This window comes from Maniola jurtina, chromosome 7, assembly GCF_905333055.1.
Source record: "Maniola jurtina chromosome 7, ilManJurt1.1, whole genome shotgun sequence".
Classification (NCBI taxonomy): domain Eukaryota; kingdom Metazoa; phylum Arthropoda; class Insecta; order Lepidoptera; family Nymphalidae; genus Maniola; species Maniola jurtina.
In genome coordinates this window covers 2583019-2602773 of record NC_060035.1, presented here as the reverse complement: position 1 = coordinate 2602773, position 19755 = coordinate 2583019, and the positions used below count along the sequence as shown (strand labels likewise).

Genomic DNA, 19755 nt, shown 5'->3' with positions numbered 1-19755 from the left:
TTACCGGCAATTACTGTCATCTCTGACCTACGGTGCGAGTACGAGCTCCCGTAAGTATTGTTCCACGCACTTGTGTACTGTGTTTAGTATGGATGTAACACTCACACTAATGCAGATGGCGCACGCAAGGTGCGGCGCTATGTCCCGCTCCCTCGCATCGCGCACCACTGATGTCTAAAAAATAACAAACTACTGACCTGTACTTGAATTGACAAGTACGATGAACTTGCGATTGTATTTGAAGCAAATTGATTTTGGCGCTGGCTGAGCTCCATACTGAGAGCATATTATCTAGTAGATTCAAAAAGTAGCTATCATTTTGTAAATTGTGTGACATAATTGTAAATTATGTTAATTTGAATGGTTTTGCTTTTGCTTATCTGACACTGAGCTGATCTGAGATTTAGAAATTGTAAATTAAGAACCAAATTTACTCTGCTTGGAATCCTACAGGGGGTGACAGGCGATAGAAAGACATAAAACAGTTTTTTATATTACATTTACATTTATTACAAAATCACTCCATAACATCGCTTCCTTTACCATCCCTGTCTGTGACGATGCAGTCTTCGTAGGTCCATTTGGGGAACATTCGCTTGTACAGGTTGAGAAGCACTGTGTCTTGAGATTTCAGCTGACCGTCGAATACACACTTCATATGACCGTGAGTTCCTGATAAGAAATGATGATTTAAGCAAAAATAAAGTGTTTCCAAAACAATGAAATAACATTCCTGAAATGCTGAGGTTGTTTGAGAGTGTCAATTTTTTTTACGACAGAAGTCGGGATTTACGCTTTACAAAAATATCTAGGGATAGGACAGACAAGACTGCGTGGAGTCAGGGGTGCTAAAACTTCATTCTGGACAACATTCAACTTTATGCATTATTTCACCAAACAGTTTTTGAAATGATGATCATTTCACTAAACAGCAAGTGCTTTGTCATTTTACTAGATTTGTTAGGTGAAATGAGATAATCAATTGGAGTATTCCAGCTTGTGATTTCCTGATATCAAGTTCATAAAATCCCTGCGACATACATATATAAGGTTAAAATGGAGGTCTGTTTGACCCTAATTTCCATACCTAAAGGTTCCTTAATATGTCCAGTTCGACCGTATTTCGTTCTAAGCTTGCACGGCTTGAAGTATACGACATCGTCTCTATTGAAGAACATAAATCTGATGACCGCTGATTTCTTGTTAACCTGTGTACAAAATACAAAAGTATTAAAAGTTGTAAGAAAATACTTAACTTTGACGGCACGCCTTTGATGTGTCAGTCAGTGAGTGAGCCAGCGGCTCGATTGCAGTAGAATGCTATGTCACGATCGCAATCACCTCCGATTGGTTGATGCTTGCTCATTATTGGCTACAATGCATTTTTGCAATTAGAAATACCATTAATTCAGCCAATCACAACAATCGCGATTGTAATAATGATTGATGCAAGTTTTATGGAATCAAGCTACTGGATTGGGTTTTTCTTTTTGCATAATATTAGCTGATGCCCACGCCCTCGTCCGCGTGGATTTAGGTTAAAAATCCTGTGGACATTCTTTGATTTTCCTGGATAAAAGTAACCCAAATTAATTTTTAAAACCACGCCGATCCGTTGCTCCGCTGCGGTGCGATTGAAGTACAAACCAACAAACATACACAAAGTCAAAGTCAAAATCATTTTTTCAAAATAGGTACTATTTGTACACCTTCTGTTTGTCCGATTTGTTAGATTTGAAAGATGATAGTGGTGATAATAATGAATTACGTAAACTTAAAACTAAGGCTACGAGGGTCCCAAACGCACCCAAGTCTGAGAAGAGCCCACAACAAATTCAGCCGGGTATTCTTTTTTTTCACTGTTTCGTGGGTAGTGATTGTATCCTTGTAGTCCTGAATCTTACCTTGTAAGGATGTCCAGAAAGCACAATTCTCTTGACAACTAATCTATCTGGATTGCACGACTGAAGCACACCCGATGCAAGTAACTGTAGTTTTGTATTCTTTTTCTCCTAGAAATTATATAAATACATTTTACGATATATTTATTTCCTAATGAACTTGGAGGAGTTATTGATTTAGTTATACCCATTTTGATTTTAGTAAAATACTTAATTGTTGCAATTAAAAAGCAAAATAAAGTTTGGCTATACCAATTTTTTAATTGTCAAAAAACTTTTATCTGAGGAATTTACAGTTTTTTACAGGAATTGCAAATTCCTGTAAAAAACTAACTGAGAAACTGGCAATTTTTTTTTTCCCATAGAAGTTATTTGACTATTGATAAATTGGTCCTACAGGGGATAAAATTGAATACCTTGAATATTTTTTTTAATAGTTAACAATTCAGCTTTCTATTTTGGGGGTCCAGAGTCCAATCCCAGGCATGCACCTCCTAACGAAGGTTTGTGAAGTCTGCTAATCTGCACTTGGTAGCGTGGTAGAATATGGACTAACTCTTCTCACTTTGAGAGCAGACCTTTGCTCAGTCAGTAGTGGGCTAGCTGTCTATGGGTTGTGATGATGATAGCAATTCACAAAATATTTTTCAATGTCAGGATTATTTTGAAAAGATGGTACTAACCTTAAAACATAAAACTGTTGAAGGACTGAACTGTATAGGTGCATAGAAAGTCGCTACACATGTTGAACCAGGTTGGAAGAATCTCTCATACTGAAAAAAAAAACAATATTATACATGTAACCAGAAGGCTAGCAAAAACTTAACACAATCCAATGCAAATAACTATTTGCCTTGTCCTGCAGTTTTAGTATTTTTCAAACACGCATTGTATAGCATGCAAAACTCGGGTCACCTACGACGCGACATTGACTTCGGGTGACATATTTACGGAAACTTCATTGACCTCTAGTGTCGGTCAGATGTTTTGTTTGCAATATATTTTGAACTTTTAATTAAGTGATGATGCAGTCTAAGATGAAAGCGGGCAAACCTGGAAGAGGTATGGCAGTTTTCATTAAACCATACTCCTTGGGTTTCTAACACTGCATCGTACAGGTACGCTAAATTGCTTGGCGGCATGGCTTTGCTGGTAGAGTAGTAGCCTTGAGAGGCTTTGCCGTGGCTAGTTCTGGTGAGCCAGACCAGACCAGAAATTAAGAAATTATAAAATTCCAAACTCCTGCCGGGAATCGAACCCGGGACCTCCCACTAATAAGACCACAGCGCTTACCACTGTGCTACAGAGGCCATCAGACCATGCTAACCTCCATGATGACCTCCTTTGAACAGAAGAATATGATGCAGAGATAATGAATTTGTCTCATTGTACTGACCTTATGCTTACTTCCATTGGTATGCTGACTAAAAATAGGATTCACAATAAATCTTCTGTACCCAACTTGGAAGATCAACCTTTCCTTACTCTTGATCGGTTCATCGCTCACTCCTGTGCGTTTCAACACAACATTCATCAGAGACATCTTGTGTTCATGCGGTAGGAGACCAAATACTGATATGGGAGCATTGGCATTAGCTTCATGGTATGCTTTCCATAGGTCTTGGCGTACCCCTTTGACGTGGATTGTTATATAGAAGCCATACTGAAATATAACATTAGAAAAAAATTAAAATGTGTTTCTATTTTCGAATTAAGATAACTATACCAAGTGGGGTATCATATGAAAGGGCTTTACTTATAAATTCTAAATCAGTTTTTTATTTATTTTTATACATAATAGTTTTTGATTTATTGTGCAGAATGATGGAAAAAATACCCGAGTATGGAACCCTCGGTGCGTGAGTCTGACTCGCACTTGGCCAGTTTTTTTTTCTCCGTATCTCTTCTATCTGCAATCAGTCCTTGGACTATAAACAGATGTGAGGTAGATAAAATTCACAATTTACGCTTTGCACATCTAGCAATGTGACATCACAAAAAAAAACCAGTAATGTAAAGCAATCAAAATGCGATAATAATCAAATTAAATGAAATTGATGAAATGCCACAAATTGTTAAAATGAATGAATGAACAAAGGAATACCTACCATATTAATGAGACTATCTTCAAGCTCTTTAAAAACCCTCGTCCTAGTCCGGTCATAGTTCTCAAACTGAAATATCCTTGCATAATCTCCAGGCAAATTTTCCTTAGGATCCCAAGGTGAGGTCCTAAAGGACTCCAAACCTCTATACCTTATAAACCTTTCCTTGGCTGGCACATCCTGTGGAGTATCAACTTCATCGGGGAACTGCTGATCTTCTCTTGCTGCTGCAATTTTTTTGAGCATTTCATGTTCTTCGAACGTATCAATAGTTGCATCATACTTTTCATCAGTAGGGCCAAATTCTGATTCAGCGACTGATTCGAAATCATTGTCTTGCTCATTCACTTCTTGGTCAGAATCATCCTCTTCACAGGACATGAATTCATCGTTATCATTTTCATCATCACTTTCTTCATTCTCCTGATCAGAACCTTCGCCTTCTGCATCTGACTCAACAATCCAGGCTGCTTGATAGTCTGACCAACCTTTGGGAATCTTTTTTACCTAAAAAAACAAATAGTACTATGCTTTAAAAATTAGTTAGCAAGGACAATATACACTGTTTAAAAAAATTATAATCATACAAAATGCTATACTTTTTTCTTAGTATCCATATTGGCTTGTTTAATTTCATCCTCTGTCGGCCATGTCTGTTCTGCATCCATAGGATCTGGAACATTCTCAGACTCCAAAGACTCTTGCTTCGCTGGATCAGCTATTTGTAATACTGACACTTTTGTAACTTCTGCATCCATAGTATCACTTCTAGCATTTTCTTTACCCATATTTAACGGATGGGGATCTTCTAAACCATCTATTCTTGACATTTGAAAGTCCCCCAAACCAGTGATATGAATCAAACCATTTACATTTAATGGCATACCTTTTAAGTAGCCACTAACTTTAAGGGTGCCACTGTCTCCTTCAGTGTCTGGTATGTATTCAACCTCTTCTGCAAGCATATAGGGTCTTTTTTCTCTATGGTGTATGACATTTCGTTTCTGATTACCTATTCGACGCAATACATTTAAGCCATCCGAGCTTTTGTCTAATTGCATGATTTTTTCATCTGGCAACCATTTTGATATTAGTTTCTGTACATTTTGCTTTTCAGTTGTTCTTTTTTTAGGGTGGACTCCTTCAATGTCCATGGCCACTACCACTGGGGTAGGCATCCCCTGGGCCATAGATAGTGCTAGAGCTTTCTCACCCCATTCGTCCACTGGTTCATCAAGAGCTGAACATATGAATAAAACTGTGTCTGCAATTTTAAGTGCATCTATTAGACTGAAGTCATTGTCTTTTTCAGGGCAGATGAATGAAAAACGCTGCTTGAAGTTGGGTAACCTAAAAATACATAGAAGTAAAACTAACTTTTCTTATGAAGTAACAAACTAATCATTTCAAATTCATTTTTTTACCTTATTCTATTTTAATAGATAGAGACTATGATATTACAGATCTACAGTACTAAAAAAATTATTAATTCCACACAAAAATAAAGTACTGATTTCTGAATTACTTTTCAATCAGCAGTCAGTCAGTCAAGTCAGTAGCATGTTAAGAATCATAAAAACCTAGGAATTTTACAGGAGAGCTACATAATAGCTTAGTATAGCTAGATAAAACAAATTAAGATTTTTATATATGTAATTTTGACTTTGATAAACTGAATGTTATCAGAAAATTTAAAATAATCAAATTTTATTTTAATATTATAAAAACATGAAGTTTGCACATTTATATATTTGTTACTTCTTCACACCACAATGACTGAACCAATTTGGCTGAAATTTGGAATGGAGATAGATAGCTTATATCCTGAATTAAGGACAGAACACCAGGTCCCTACAGGACTTTTAAGAACCTAAATCCGGACGAAGTCACAGGCATCATCTAGTTCTATAGTATTTTATCTACTGATTACGAAGCAAAAACACTTACCCAACATGCAAGATGCCATTTGGGGAGTGAGTAACAACAGCACCTTCAGAGCAAGTCTTCAATATAACCAGCGCGGATTGAACATCGAGCTGCGCGTTCAACGGCACGACACACACCAGAAACGGCGGGTTGCGGTTACCACCAAGACCGCGTTTCTTAGCGAGCACTTCCTCACGTTTGTTTTTACGTATCTGCGACGCTTGGTGACGACGCTCCTCCTTCTTTAATATATGACGATTTCGACGCACAAACTCCTTGATATTTACCTTACCTACAATTTTAAATCAGTTTATTCAGATAAACTATTGTTGTCAAAGTGAAAATATTGAAAATAACCTTACCTTTGACTGCGGCCGAAATTCCCCTTTTTGATCTATGACGGGACTTGTGAGATTTGTTACTTTGTTTCAGGTTTCCAGGGCGATGTGCCTGCTGCATTTTTAATCATGAAATACTGAATTTACAAAGAAACCTAAATATAATTTTTACAACCAAAAACACATGGATTTTCTTCTTTGCAAGTTTGCTTTTGGCATTGACACTTGACAGTGACAGATTGTCACTTGAGTGTTTCCACTAACGATTTGGGGTTCACCCTAGTTTCTGTAGAATTCACCCTTATTTGAATGCCCAGACCAAAGACTACAATATTATATGGCCCAGACTTCTCGATCCTAAATCTGTGACGAAGGTGTTTGATTATCATTTTCTTCCACTTTCCCACAAGGTGAATTTGTTTTTCATTCTGTACTTTTCTGTCTACCCCTTGTGTTAAATTATTTAAAAATAACTGCTTTATTATTTAAAGTTGTCCATTAATCTCTGGGAAGACGTAATTGCCCAAAACAACCCATAATTATTACATTTAAACTCATTTAATTGCATCCTAAAGACCCGACCACCAATATTTTTCTTGAATAGCCAGAAATGCAGGTGTCTTTCTGATTTTTAATCTATACGCTGGCTTTTATTGGGCCATGTGGGAGCAATAATAGTAAGAGGCCAAGGCATCAAGGCCTTGGAGCCATTAGTTAATGAGGAGAGGATGTAGGGTACTATCAAAAGATTTTAAATAAAAGTCAAACCAATTATAATTTCCATATCTGTACTGACACATGAAGCGCGAATTGCCTACGCACATCGAAACATGACAGCAATCTCTCTTAGCATAACACATTTATTTTAATTTAACCGATAATCTCTGGTAAAGGCAGTTGGGCGGACGCCCTTTTATTTCTAAATATTAGGAGTCGACAATATTGATTAAGCTTAGCAAAAGTTTCACCGTTTCTTGTTTACTATAAAAACTATGTTCACAAGTATTCAAAGACCGCTGTCACGTATTTTTAATCCACTTCCAAAAAAGAGGGTTCCTAATTTGATGCATTTTTAAATATTCGAAATATTTTATGGTTGCCTTTATATTACTGCTAGTTGCTAGTGCATTTTCAGTGAAGAGGTTTATTTTCACATGTCAATATTATCGACTCATAAGAACATACAATACCAATACTAAAGTAGATATTCTTAAAATTTGTTTTATCGCAAATGACTTAGCATTTTATAGACAAAAGAACACAATTTAATATAATAACCTAAAAATATTAGATCTTTAGTAAAACTGGCGTTCTGTACAAATAAATTGTTTAGATTGTTAATTAATTTAATATTTTAGTGAATGCAAACATTGTTGTACTATTTGGTTTCATAATTCAAAAGTGGAGATAAAGAACAACATTTCAATAATATTCTGGGTTTCCAGTTTTTATGTAGACAGACACTCGTACATGCTCGACGAACTAACATAAAGACTACAGAGCATGCTCGAATTGCATATGAATAATCGAATTTGCTTGAATAAAGAAAATCATCGAGTATGTACGCACAGGCGATTTAGCAATGTGATTGAAAGGCACAGACTAAAGAAAATTTATATTTAGACAGTAAATGGTTTGCTAACAAACATAACTGAAACAGGTTCAGAGAAGTCGATTTCAATAAGAAGTTGCAACGAAGCGTATTTGACTCAGACATAACTGGATAAGTATTTGGAAAGCTTTTCCACATTTTTCTTTTCGACTGAAGCTGCTACTGTTAAAGCTATTTCTTTTATTTATATCTTATTTGTGACATAGTGAAGTATAAATAAAATTTAGAAAAAAAAATTAATCAAAAAGCTAACATAATCCTAAAAATAAATAGAGCTATTTATATTTTATTTTTGTGCTGAACTAGTTTGTGGTTTCTAATAGTAAAATCCACAAACTATATACTTAGATAGTTATATGGATTTAAATCTTCGAAAAAAATTGTTTTGCTTTTTAACTAATCAAGGCATAATTGATAATATAGATAGGCAGAAAGTGGGCTGCATAAAAATAAAACACGCCAAGAGATTAGTCTACCTTTGCAGTATCTAAATACGCATGAGAGATGATTATTGATTTTACTATGACACGGCTGTTTGGGAGATCAGTCTATTTTTTCCTTTAGTCTGTGTAATGTTAAACGGCCATACCTGGTCATTTTTCCAATAGTTTATTTACTTTGGGCTGTAGTAGAATTTTACAGAATAGGTTCTTATAGATTTTGTTTGTCTATATTTAAATATACATATTATTATTAAAGTATGCTATTTTTACTGAAGGCATTTTTTTCACAGATAATATTTTATCATACGGAACAACAGGCGTAAAGAACAACATGGCTGAAATAAATGTTCGAATTTCAAATTTCGCGCGCATCCAACAAGCTTGCCAATGTGCCTAATTCTGTTGTACACTATCTTCAAACTTAATTGCAGGTTTAAAAGTCTATCCTTTTGATAAAAAGGATAGCAATACGTTTAGATCTGTAATTTCTGTTTTATTGTATATAGCAGAATTAGCCATTCATGCTGAGTTCAAGTTTTTAGTAGTGTTGATTAAACATCGATAGGCTATCAATATCTATTACTCTGTTAAGTATTAAAAGCGAAAATAGGAGCTGAATGAACGGATGACGAGCTAGTCTGGCGTGGAACATTTAAAAACAGTTATAAGTTTACAAAATGGGGTAGAATAGCATTATTTCTTAACACTAGTGGGTGGATATTTCTTTGTATTAAACAACCGCTTGCCTACCTTCAACAAAACTTTCAATAAATCTTATCAGCTTGCAATAAAGAATATAAGCTTATAACTTTACTAGTGGCAGGATAATTATTTTTATTAAAATACCACTTGTGGCAGGCTAGACAGTGCCTTATTCTTATTATTTGTTTTGCTTTAGTATATTATTACATACATAATAAAAGAAAGATATTTATGGTAAAACTAGATTGTATCAATACAAAATTATAGAAACGGTTATAATTTTTTTATTAGAATAGAATTGACAACCTTATTATCGATGTTTAATCAACAGCTACAATATTTTTAGGTTCTTTTTAGATTTGTTTAGGCTTTAGGTTTTTTATTACGTCGCTTTTTCGCGTCTGCACTCTCTGCGGGTGGTGGTTTGGCAGTCGTCGTATTTGGTGAAACTCCAGTCTTGTTGTACAAGTTGTTAAGAAACTCTTCAAGATTTGGATCTGGACTGAAATATGTAAAAAAAACACTTGTTAAATACCTACATACCTTGTAAGTACAGCATTTCCCTGTGGGTGATGTGTGATTTATCGATTTATTTGTAATTTTGTATTGCAGTAAATAATATTATCTAAAACATTCTTAGCGTTTAGCGTTCCGTTTAATAGGGGTTATGGGTAAAAACTTCCATACCCCTTCCAAGTTAAAACGTTTCCATCTTAGACTGCATCATCACTTACCATCAGGTAAGATCGCAGTCAAGGGCTTATTGTAAATGCGATGCGAAAGTGTGTCTGTCTGTTACCACGAAGTAGAAGTAAGTGGGCCACACTGTGGTCCGACCTCTCGCTCTCGCTTGGCAGTCGAAGTGGATAGCGATAATTAGGTATTTGGTTCAACTAAGTATTAGGAGTGCTCTTTATAGCAACATATAGTAGATTAATGTTTGTTACTTTTTCACGGCCCCATCAGATTAGTCGATTTTGACGAAATTTGTTTCAAAGATAGCTTACATACCGGAGATGGGAATAAGAGCAAAGGCGCTATTTTGTACACGACATCGGTAGAGATAGGTGTATTAGTGTTTTTACTTTTACCGGTATTAGTACCGGTATCTATGTAGATAAATAACGTTATTAGATGCTGAGGTACCGTTGTTTTTATCGTTACTTTTTAATATGAACATAACGGTATTCGCCTAACGTTATAAAATACCGGTAATGCGGTCCCTGCTGCCCGTATATGGCCGGTCTAAGATATTGCCACACCCTGACAGGGTCTTATATTATGTGCCTTGTTTGTTCTTGTAAGTGGATGAAAAACCAAAAATTAAAGAATAAAAATAAATATTGTATAGCTACCCAGTCGAGGGACGCTGGTTGGGATGGAAGTCGGCCGCAGCCGCTTTGTTTCCTAAGACGATTCTGTACTGGACCACGTGGCAGTCCGGCCTTAACTGCTTTAGATTCTTCTTCTACAACAGAAAAAAGAACGAATTCAGAGCAAGGACTTTCTGCGATACGGATATTATGTATTATACATATATGAATATATAATATAAAACAGAATTCGTGACTTTAGGTGCCAGTCTTAGCATAGTGTTTTTTGTAGAGTAGTACTAAATTTGGAGTCTTTAATTTAGCAATATTAAAAAGAAACGATGCAGATACTCTAAATTTAGTTTAGAGAATCGGACGCAAGAAGCTTATCTTGTAATTTTTTGTCAAAAGTTCTATACATTTTATTCAATGGTTACAGTGGTGTTACCTGACAGCTGGCCCACTGCGTGATCTGGTAGACGGCGCCGTCCATACACGCGTAGTACATCACTAACAGACCCAGCATACTGGATTCCGCCCAGATGTCGCCCTGGAATCAAATAAGCTGCTAACTATTTCACTGAAAACCAGTGGCTAGATAACCTTTTTTTTTGTAAAATATGCCTATTCCGTATACTGTTTCTGTTGGGGGTGGTTACTATTTTGTGAACGACTCTTCCGAATTAGCTTACAGTAATCGCGCTTGAGGATTCTTTGGGTTGGATGCCAAAAATCTCGATTCAAATACACTTGAATCCCTTGATTGGCCCAGCAAACACTTTTCTTGAAAGCATTGAATCTTTGTGAGTTAAAGTATTGCGAACGTTTGGTCTTAGAAAAAAGAATTAGTTGTAGAATAACCTTCCAAGTAAGAATTCAAACTTCATAATATTATTATTCAATTAGACTTTTACAAGTACTTTTGAATCGTCAAGAGCATCTACCACTGGTTCGGAATGCCTTTCCTACCGAGAAGAAGCAGCAAGAAACTCGGCGGTTGCTTTTTTCAAAGATTTATAGCGTACCTCTTTAGCGGAGTGTCGTATCTTGCACTGGGAACAGTAGCGCGCCGCATAGCACGGCCGCTCCGTTAGCACGCGCTTGTGCCGCCGCCCGCAGTTCGTACATCTACGACATTGGACCAAACATTAATCAATGACGCGCTACTACATTTAAAACATTAGAACTATCAAAAAATTTCGTTATGTCATGATGAAAACAGGCCAAGTGCGAACCAGATTCGCTTACCAAGCGTTGTCTCGGGTATTTTTGCGACATTTTGCACGATAAATCAAAAACCATTATGCTATTATGCAAAATCCTTCCTTTCGGCTTTACCGCAGTCGGGTAAAAATAAATAAAAATCTGTTTTAGAATGTACAGGTAAAGCCTTCTCATATGATAGGTACCACTTGGTATAGATAGCTTACCTCGAAAACTGAAAATACTAATTATTAACAGAGCCTTGATAGCTCAACGGTTGAGGATCGGACTGAATTCCGAAAGGTCGGCGGTTCAAACCCCACCCGTTGCACTCAATTGTCGTACCCTCTCCTAGCACAAGAGTTATGCTTGATTGGAGGAGAAAGGGGAGTATTAGTCATGATTAGCATGGCTAATATTGAAAAAAAAAAATGTACATGAACACAATATGTGCTAAGGAACACTCACCTTATAGTGTTGGCCGCGAACTCCATCTTGTCGTGCAGCTGAGCCAGCAGCACACTGAGCTCGCCCCACGCCGCCTCCGCGCTACGCGACTCGCGCGCTCTTTGCTCGTATGCTTCCCGACGCTCCTGTCCAAAAAATACGAATAAACGTCGATTCATAGTCTATCAGCATGTCATGTCAATCTGTAGCATGGCAGCCACAACCAAGCACTAGTATTATATCCATACTAAGGCAAAAGTGTGTTAGCTTTTCAAGGCCCAACAGTTGAAACGATTTTGATGAAATTTGGTACAGAGATAGCTTACATCCCGGGTACAGACATAGGCTACTCTTTATTCCGGAAAATCAAAGAGTTCAAACGGGATTCTCAAATTTATATGAAATTTGGCACAGAGGTAACTTGCGTCCCGGAAATTGAGATGGGTAATTTTTTATCGCGGGAAATTAAAGAGTTCCCACTGGATTAAAAGAAAACCTAAATCCACGCGGACGGAGTCGCGGGCATCATATAGTTATACATAAGCCGTCGAACAAATCACAAGTAAAGGAAAAAATCCGAAAACTGTGAATTTGTGGAACTCCAACATTAAAAAAAGAATTAAAATGTGCATTCACAAAATAAATAATCTACTAAATCACAGATCCGTCATTAACTGGCAGTGCAGTTCTACATTAAAGTGCTACGTATACCTTGTATGGTGGCACGGAACCCTTTGTGTGTGCGACTCCGACTCGCACTTGACCGGTTTAATAATATGCATTTAAAAGTATGTCTTACCGGCTCTCCAATAAGGTCGAAAGCGTGTTGCAGTATTTTGAAGGCCTCCTCCGCGCCGGGCTGCTGGTTCTTGTCGGGGTGCACGAGGAACGCTTGTCGGCGGTAGTAACGCTTGATCTCCTCGTCTGTGCACGTCACGCTCACTCCTAGGATGCTAGAGAGGGTAGGCAGGATTTAGTCCAATGTGGTGACTTATTTTCCAATAGATTAGATATAATCACTACCCTATGTTTTACATAAGAAACTATAGATCGTTTCAACAAATAGTTCCTATAGCGTTATGTTGGCTCCCCTGTCTAAGTCATTGGGTGATCATTGGCTCCATATTGGCATGAGAAGACGCAGATTTTGTTTATTTTCATTTCATTCATTAATGAAAATCAAATGAAAATAAACAAAATCTGCGTCTTCTTATGCAAATATGGCGCCAAAGACTTGGACAGACAGGGGAGCCAACATAACGCCATAGGAACTATACATTGAAACAATGTATAGTTGGCATACCTTATAGTCTGCTATTTAGAAAAAATGTCGTTTCGGCGGCCAATTATAAAACATGCGTGATCACAATCAAAAAGTATTGAGTGATGAAATTAATCGACTTCCAAAAAGGAGGCGGTTCTCAATACCTATTGTTTTTTTTTAAATATCCTCCAACCTGCTGGACAGACGACCTTAAGTAATGGGAAGTGGGTGGATTAAAAAGGCGAAGGACCATATGTGGTAGCGCGCTCTAGGGAATGTCGTAGTCCAGCAGTAGACGCAAATAGACAGATTGGTTGATAGCTTGCTAGGTACGATGCCATGTAGAAACCAAAGGGTAAGTATGTCTTAATGTAGAAAGTATGGGTTTAATGAAAACTGCCATACCCCTTCCAGGCTATTCCGCTTCCATCTTAGACAGCATCATCACTTACCACCAGGTGAGAATGCAGTCAAGGGCTAACTTGTTTAAAAAAAAGCTTATACCCTGAAATATCTAAGAGTTTCCGCGGGATTAAAAGACCTGTGCCCATGCGGACGAAGTCGAGGGTTTCATCAAGTAGTTACCTATATGGATCTTTTCCTTTACAAGCTAGTAATCGTTTCATAGCCTCCTCGCCGGTCGCCGGCAGCGGTATGTTTGAGTTGAGCTTTGTTGAGTCGTTGCCATTGTCAGCTTCTGTTTCTAGAATGATACAATGAATTCTTTTGTACACATTCAAAAACTATACAAAATGTTAGGAGTATTGCTATTTGCTACCCCTTTTATAATATTGCGGAAATTATATTGTAGTACTAGATTTATATCTGTCAAATAAAAATGAAAGGTAGGAATATATTGATATCCCTTTCAAAATGCTTTCGAAAAATGATACGTAAGTTTAACTTTACGTAATTACATCTTACAAATTTATAATTGATTATCAAGAAGTGTACAATGGTACACAATTTGAATAAATGATTTGACTTTTTGACTTTGATAGCAATAGATTCGGAGTTCAGACCCATTAATTTAGTTTAGTTTTGAGATTGTGTACAACAGATTTAGTTTCACTGCAAATTGCCATGGGCGGTTATCACTTAACATAAGATGAACCACTTGCTTGTTTGCTCCCTTTTTAACCCCCGACCCAAAAAGAGGGGTGTTATAAGTTTGATGTGTGTATCAGTATGGAAGAGCGGGGCCGCCCGCCACAAGTACTAGTTTAATACTAGTCACTTACTGGGACGGTCCCAATTTCTATTTCTATGTTATATGTAAACTTGTTTTATACCGAAATAAATATTTTTGTATTTTTTGTATTTTTGTATCAGTGTATCTGTCTGTGGCATCGTAGCTCCTAAACTAATGAACCGATTTAAATTTAGTTTCTTTGTTTGAAAGGTGGCTTGATCGAGTGTTTTTAGCTATAATCCAAGAAAATCGGTTCAGCCGTTTGAAAGTTACCAGCTCTTTTCTAGTTACTGTAACCTTCACTTGTCAGGGGTGTTATAAATTTTTAATAAAAATGTAGGTGTAGCGCGCAATACATTATCATTTAAAATAATGTCTGGTTACCATTTTTAAACCATTTAAGTTTCCTCCAAAACGCAAAGCGAGTGTTTCCAAACTTCCTGTCAATGTACATGAAGAATTTGTTGCTCCCAAGTTTAGCGAGCCAGTCCTTACTACTGCGCCACACTGCTTGAGAGCTCACGTAGGTCTGTGTGAATACCGACGTACATCTGAAAAACATGATAATAGTAAATAGCAGTTTATGTAACTGTTATCCTTACTTAATACTAGCTGTGCCCGCTACTTCGTTCGCGTGGAATAGTGACTTTTCGGGCAGCATATACTCTGTACGTTAAAAATGTTCGCCGTGATTCTTTAAATTGACATAACTTTTTTATTTATGAACCGATTGACATGAAATAAACACTAAATGTTAAGTGAAGCTTACTACAATATATTAGTGAAAACCGTATTTAAATCGAATAAGCCGTTTCTGATATTAGCGTGCACAAACACACAGACAAACAGACAAAAAAAAAATTAATTACAATTTCGGGTTCAGCATCAATATAATAACAACCCCTGCTACTTTTTTTTAAATATATTTTCATTGTACAGACACCACTTTTCTACAATTTTATTATATGTATAGATTACAAAAGCTAAAATTGTGTCTGCCAGTTCTGTCTGCTAGATCTTCACCAATTAGTCAATTTTGATGAAATTTCGTAAAGAGATCCTGAGGAAGGACATAGGCTACTTTTTATTAAAACAATGAGTTCTCATTGGATTTTTGAAAATCTTAATTCCAAGCAGACAAAGTTGCGGGCATCAGCTAGTAATTTAGTATTTTCCCAAAAGTCCCAAGATTTAATCTACTTGGTACAGAGACAACTTGCATCCTGAAGATGGACGTTAATCTCGGAAAATTGAAGCTCCCACAGGATTTTTAAAAACCTAAATCCACACCGGAACTGAAATCTCATCACAATGCATTTTAATGGGGGAAAAATATTGAAGCATTATTTTGTTAAGAAAACAATGCTTTGACAAATTCTTTTTCATGTTAAAGATGAACATATTATGTTTAAATAAAATATGTTATCTCTTTTTGAATCACACTAATATTATAAAGGAGAAAGTTTGTATGTATGTGTGTGTGTGTGTGTGTGTTTGTTACTCCATCACGCAAAAACTACAGGACGGATTTGGCTGAAATTTGGAATGGAGATAGATAATATTTTGGATTAGCACATAGGCTACTTTTTATCCCGGAAAATCAAAGAGTTCCCACGGGAATTCGAAAAACCTAAATCCACGCGGGCGAAGTCGCGGGCATCGGCTAGTTCATAATAAGGACTTTAAGATATTATGAGTGTAGATGAAAGCAATTAAAGGTATACATTACTACTTTCAAATTAAATCCTGATTAAATAACAATAAAATATAATTACCTAAATCCTTCCTTTTTAATGTATTTTCCTTAATGTTGTTTTAGATTTAGCTATTGCTTAATCTAAAACAACATTAATAAGGAAACAGGATGCACATGTTTCTTAATATTAGAAACTTGAAATAATTTACCTTTAAAACAAACATTGATGTCAAAATATTCTAAAAATCATCAGGGTTTTTGAAAAGTTTGTTTTGAAAATTTATTTTGTAGTCTTTGTAGCATTAGTATCAACTTAATAGCTTCATTCATCAGTCATTTTATAACTTATTTTTAATAGTACTGCATACAAAACTGGATGACTACCCATAATATAAATATGAAAGTGTGTTTGTTTGTTTATTTATTACAGTTTACTAGTTTGTCTTTCAATCACGCCACAATGGTGCAACAGATTGACCTGATTTTTTACATGGATATAGTTGAAGACAAGAGTGACATAGGCTACTTTTTATCCCGGAAAAACAATGAGCTCTTTACTTAACTTCAAACAGACAAAGTTGCGGGCATCAGCTAGTAATATAATATTTTCAATATAGTATTTAGAATAAAAACGTATTCATCACATGCTATGTTACTTAAAAGACCTACAGTAAAACTTACAAATCAAAAGACAAATGAAGACTCATACGACAGATATCCGAAAGTAGATATAGGAACCACACAGCTGCCTTCCAAGTAGCGCCGCCCCAGCGCTCCAGATAGTTCTGTACCAGACTCATAATATATCCTGGTTTATTCCTTCTGACCTTTGTCTGGTTTCCCTTCTTTTTGTCCTGTACGATTTTGGAACTCTTGTGATGAATACGTGCCTCTTTCCTCTTTCTAGACTTAGTGCCTTCAATTTGTCCTTCCTGAAGGACAAACAGAGATGTTTCTTCATCGTCATCCAAATTAAAATCATCTTCCTCGACATTTCTCTCAACACTCTTCGGCTTATCAAGTTTTTTGTCCTTTTTTGGCTTCGCCTCTGTCTGAATAAAAACAAATTGGCTATCATTGTCTTGGTTTAAACCCTCCTCACTCGTTATATCGTCTAGCGAAGACCATTTACGTGACATATTGTTACGTTTGTTCTTTGACTTTTTGCTTGTTTTTGGTTGCTTCTCAATGTCATCAGTGTTAAAGTCACCAGATTCACTTCCTGATGAAATGGTTGTGTGCTTTTTGTCAGATTTCTTATTTTCATCGTTAATCTGTTTTATGTTTGGGGGTTTCTCAGTTTTCATAAGTTTATTAGGTGTTTTATTCTCAACAGAATTTTGGGGTTTGACTTTCTTTGTCTCGGGTGGAGTATTTTTTGTATTCTTGGCTAACACATCAGAATAACTTGGACGCATTGGCTTAACTTCAGCCACTATACGCTTTTTGGTGCTTGTATCAGCTAGTGGGCCATGTTCATTTCTCTTTGGTGAGTTTTCAGGCTTCATTTGAGCCAAATTCGGTTCAATACCATTATTGTTTGATATAGTGGGAGCATCTGGATGATTTAGTGGATAATTTTGACCAAACGGAGAATAAGTACCGCTCAAGTTTGGCTCCCAGTTGCCCAAAACTTCCTTTAAAAAATTTGATGTTGGCATATTTGATTGTGGATTCACATTTTCCTGATTGAAGGTGCTGTGTTGGACTGTTGGAGACGGCTGCACATGGACACTGTTATTTATGTTGAATTCCTGGTTTAATGTGAAGAGATGCGAGGGCGCCGCTTGTATGGGCACATCGACTAGGTTCTGATTATGATTGAAAAGTTCATACTGACCAGACATGGGCACTATAAGCTGTTGGTTATTTTCGTCATAGAAAACTCTGACCATCTGTCCGTTGCCCAGATTGAGCATAGCGTTGCCGTAACTCTGACGGTTAACACGATTGACATTCGGGATCGCGTTGTATGAGTTTTTATCATCCCTATTATCGGTCGTTTGCATGTAGGGTTTGTTATAAACATCATTGCCGAAGTTATTCCTCCCGTACATGTTTTCCGGAGTCGCATTAGGACTGGACGGCAACGAAGCCTGTTTAATCTCATTCATAGCACCAGGTGCACAATTCTCACCGGTTTCCACATGGTAGTTCCATGTACTATCGTTAAATCTCGGGTCGTCCGTTGGCGACCTTGCCATTTTAATTAATTATTTATGCAACGCGTAACAGAACACACAAGATAAATTCATACGTAAAGATTTGGCATTGTTGTAATTATTTAAAGAATAGAGATTACTTCTAAAAGTTAATTGATAAAAACATTCGTCTGTGATTTATCTTTTCAAGAATTAGATTTGATCACAGATTACAGATGATTTGACTTTGACACTTCACCCCATAGAGTAAATAAGACCAGAGAGTATGTACTTTACTCTATGACTACGTTTGGTCATAGAGTAAAGTGACTATGGTTCGAGCTCCGAGATTGCGAAAAACCAAATTGGAGACTTCGTCTGTGTTGGTCATGGCGCGCGTGCTCTGTCTTTTTGGAGTGTTTTTTTTTTTGTCAAAAGTGGCTGGGATTTGTGTTTTACTGGTGATTTTGGTGGTGAAACTGACTGGGAAGCGCTCTAAAGGGGTGCCGCACGTGTGTCGGCGAGCGCCGACACAGATTGAGTCCATACTTATATAGTTTCCCTAAACTTGTAAATAACTACAAACTTGACATTTGCTTATTTTTGTAAAGCCAGATGAGAGAGAAAAAAAAAATTTGAATTTCGCGGGCAGAGTGCAGACCCGTCTCGTTGACCCCCGTCCCAGAATTTTCTATGTCCCGGAAAATCAAAGAATCCCCATGGGTCTATTAAAAATATAAATGCATGTGGCCGAAGCCGCGGGCATCAGCTGGTTCTAAATAATACTGCGTTTCAGTTTTATCAAATAGGTGCCTTACAGTTTAATTCTAACTAGTGGTTCGCCCCGAACCATAATACATTCAATACACCTACTCAGTGCCCCGAACTAAGACGGGAGCATGGGAGACCATATCATAATATCATATTATAATATTAAATCCTACTCTATGACTGAGACTTCGCGGTATTGGAGATGCTGCAGTCCGACAAGGCTCTTTTGGCGCGTGGGCAAAATCGGAACAAAAGCCGTCATCTAGAGAAGATACTCAGCACTTGTTGATAGTTTGCTGCATTGTGTCCTTCGATCATAGATTTATAGATTGTGTCGGCATGACAGGTCGGCAAAGCGACAACTGCGCCGTCACTCAAGTGCCAAAAGAGCCTTGTTGGACTGTATTTCACATTCACTACCTATTAATGTGAATGTGAAGCGTTCTAATTGGACTTTGTCCGTGTCGGTGTTAGCTGGCGGGCGTGCTCTGCCTTTTTGGAGTGTTTTTTTTGTTAAAACTGACTGGAAAGCGCTCTAAGGGGGTGCTGTGCGTATGTCGGCGAGCACCGGCACAGACGGGGTCCATACTTGTATAGTTTATCTAACTTGTTACAAATAACTACAAACTTGACATTGGCTAATCTTTGTAAAGCCAGACGAGAGAGAAAAAAAAAGCGTTCTAAATGACAGGGGGTTCCCA

General features: G+C 37.0%; 2 protein-coding genes across 2 annotated transcripts; both read right to left on the bottom strand.

Annotated features, from left to right (window-relative positions):
- Positions 1 to 472: 472 nt before the first annotated feature.
- LOC123866572 (pre-rRNA-processing protein TSR1 homolog) lies at positions 473 to 6487 on the bottom strand. The gene is made up of 9 exons (XM_045908215.1): positions 6295 to 6487; positions 5954 to 6224; positions 4606 to 5356; positions 4010 to 4513; positions 3298 to 3564; positions 2585 to 2674; positions 1905 to 2012; positions 1088 to 1208; positions 473 to 672 (listed from the first exon to the last, which is right to left on the bottom strand). Exons 1-9 carry the CDS (start codon positions 6389 to 6391, stop codon positions 518 to 520), a joined length of 2364 nt encoding a protein of 787 aa, XP_045764171.1. The 5' UTR covers positions 6392 to 6487; the 3' UTR covers positions 473 to 517.
- A 554-nt stretch (positions 6488 to 7041) lies between these two features.
- LOC123866571 lies at positions 7042 to 18518 on the bottom strand. Its single transcript, XM_045908214.1, has 9 exons — positions 16824 to 18518; positions 14831 to 14997; positions 13840 to 13957; positions 12790 to 12943; positions 12012 to 12136; positions 11366 to 11468; positions 10789 to 10890; positions 10383 to 10495; positions 7042 to 9529 (listed from the first exon to the last, which is right to left on the bottom strand). Exons 1-9 carry the CDS (start codon positions 18344 to 18346, stop codon positions 9391 to 9393), a joined length of 2544 nt encoding a protein of 847 aa, XP_045764170.1. The 5' UTR covers positions 18347 to 18518; the 3' UTR covers positions 7042 to 9390.
- Positions 18519 to 19755: the final 1237 nt, after the last annotated feature.

Coding starts and splice junctions, on each gene's coding strand:
- LOC123866572 (XM_045908215.1), bottom strand. CDS start 6,391: ATGCAGCAGGCACATCGCCCTGGAAACCTGAAACAAAGTAACAAATCT. Junction 4,514..4,605: donor ATATGGATACTAAGAAAAAA/GTATAGCATTTT, acceptor TTGTTTTTTTAG/GTAAAAAAGATTCCCAAAGG. Junction 673..1,087: donor ACATATTAAGGAACCTTTAG/GTATGGAAATTA, acceptor ATTTCTTATCAG/GAACTCACGGTCATATGAAG.
- LOC123866571 (XM_045908214.1), bottom strand. CDS start 18,346: ATGGCAAGGTCGCCAACGGACGACCCGAGATTTAACGATAGTACATGG. Junction 10,891..11,365: donor TACGACACTCCGCTAAAGAG/GTACGCTATAAA, acceptor ATTTGATTCCAG/GGCGACATCTGGGCGGAATC. Junction 10,496..10,788: donor CGCAGTGGGCCAGCTGTCAG/GTAACACCACTG, acceptor TTTCTGTTGTAG/AAGAAGAATCTAAAGCAGTT.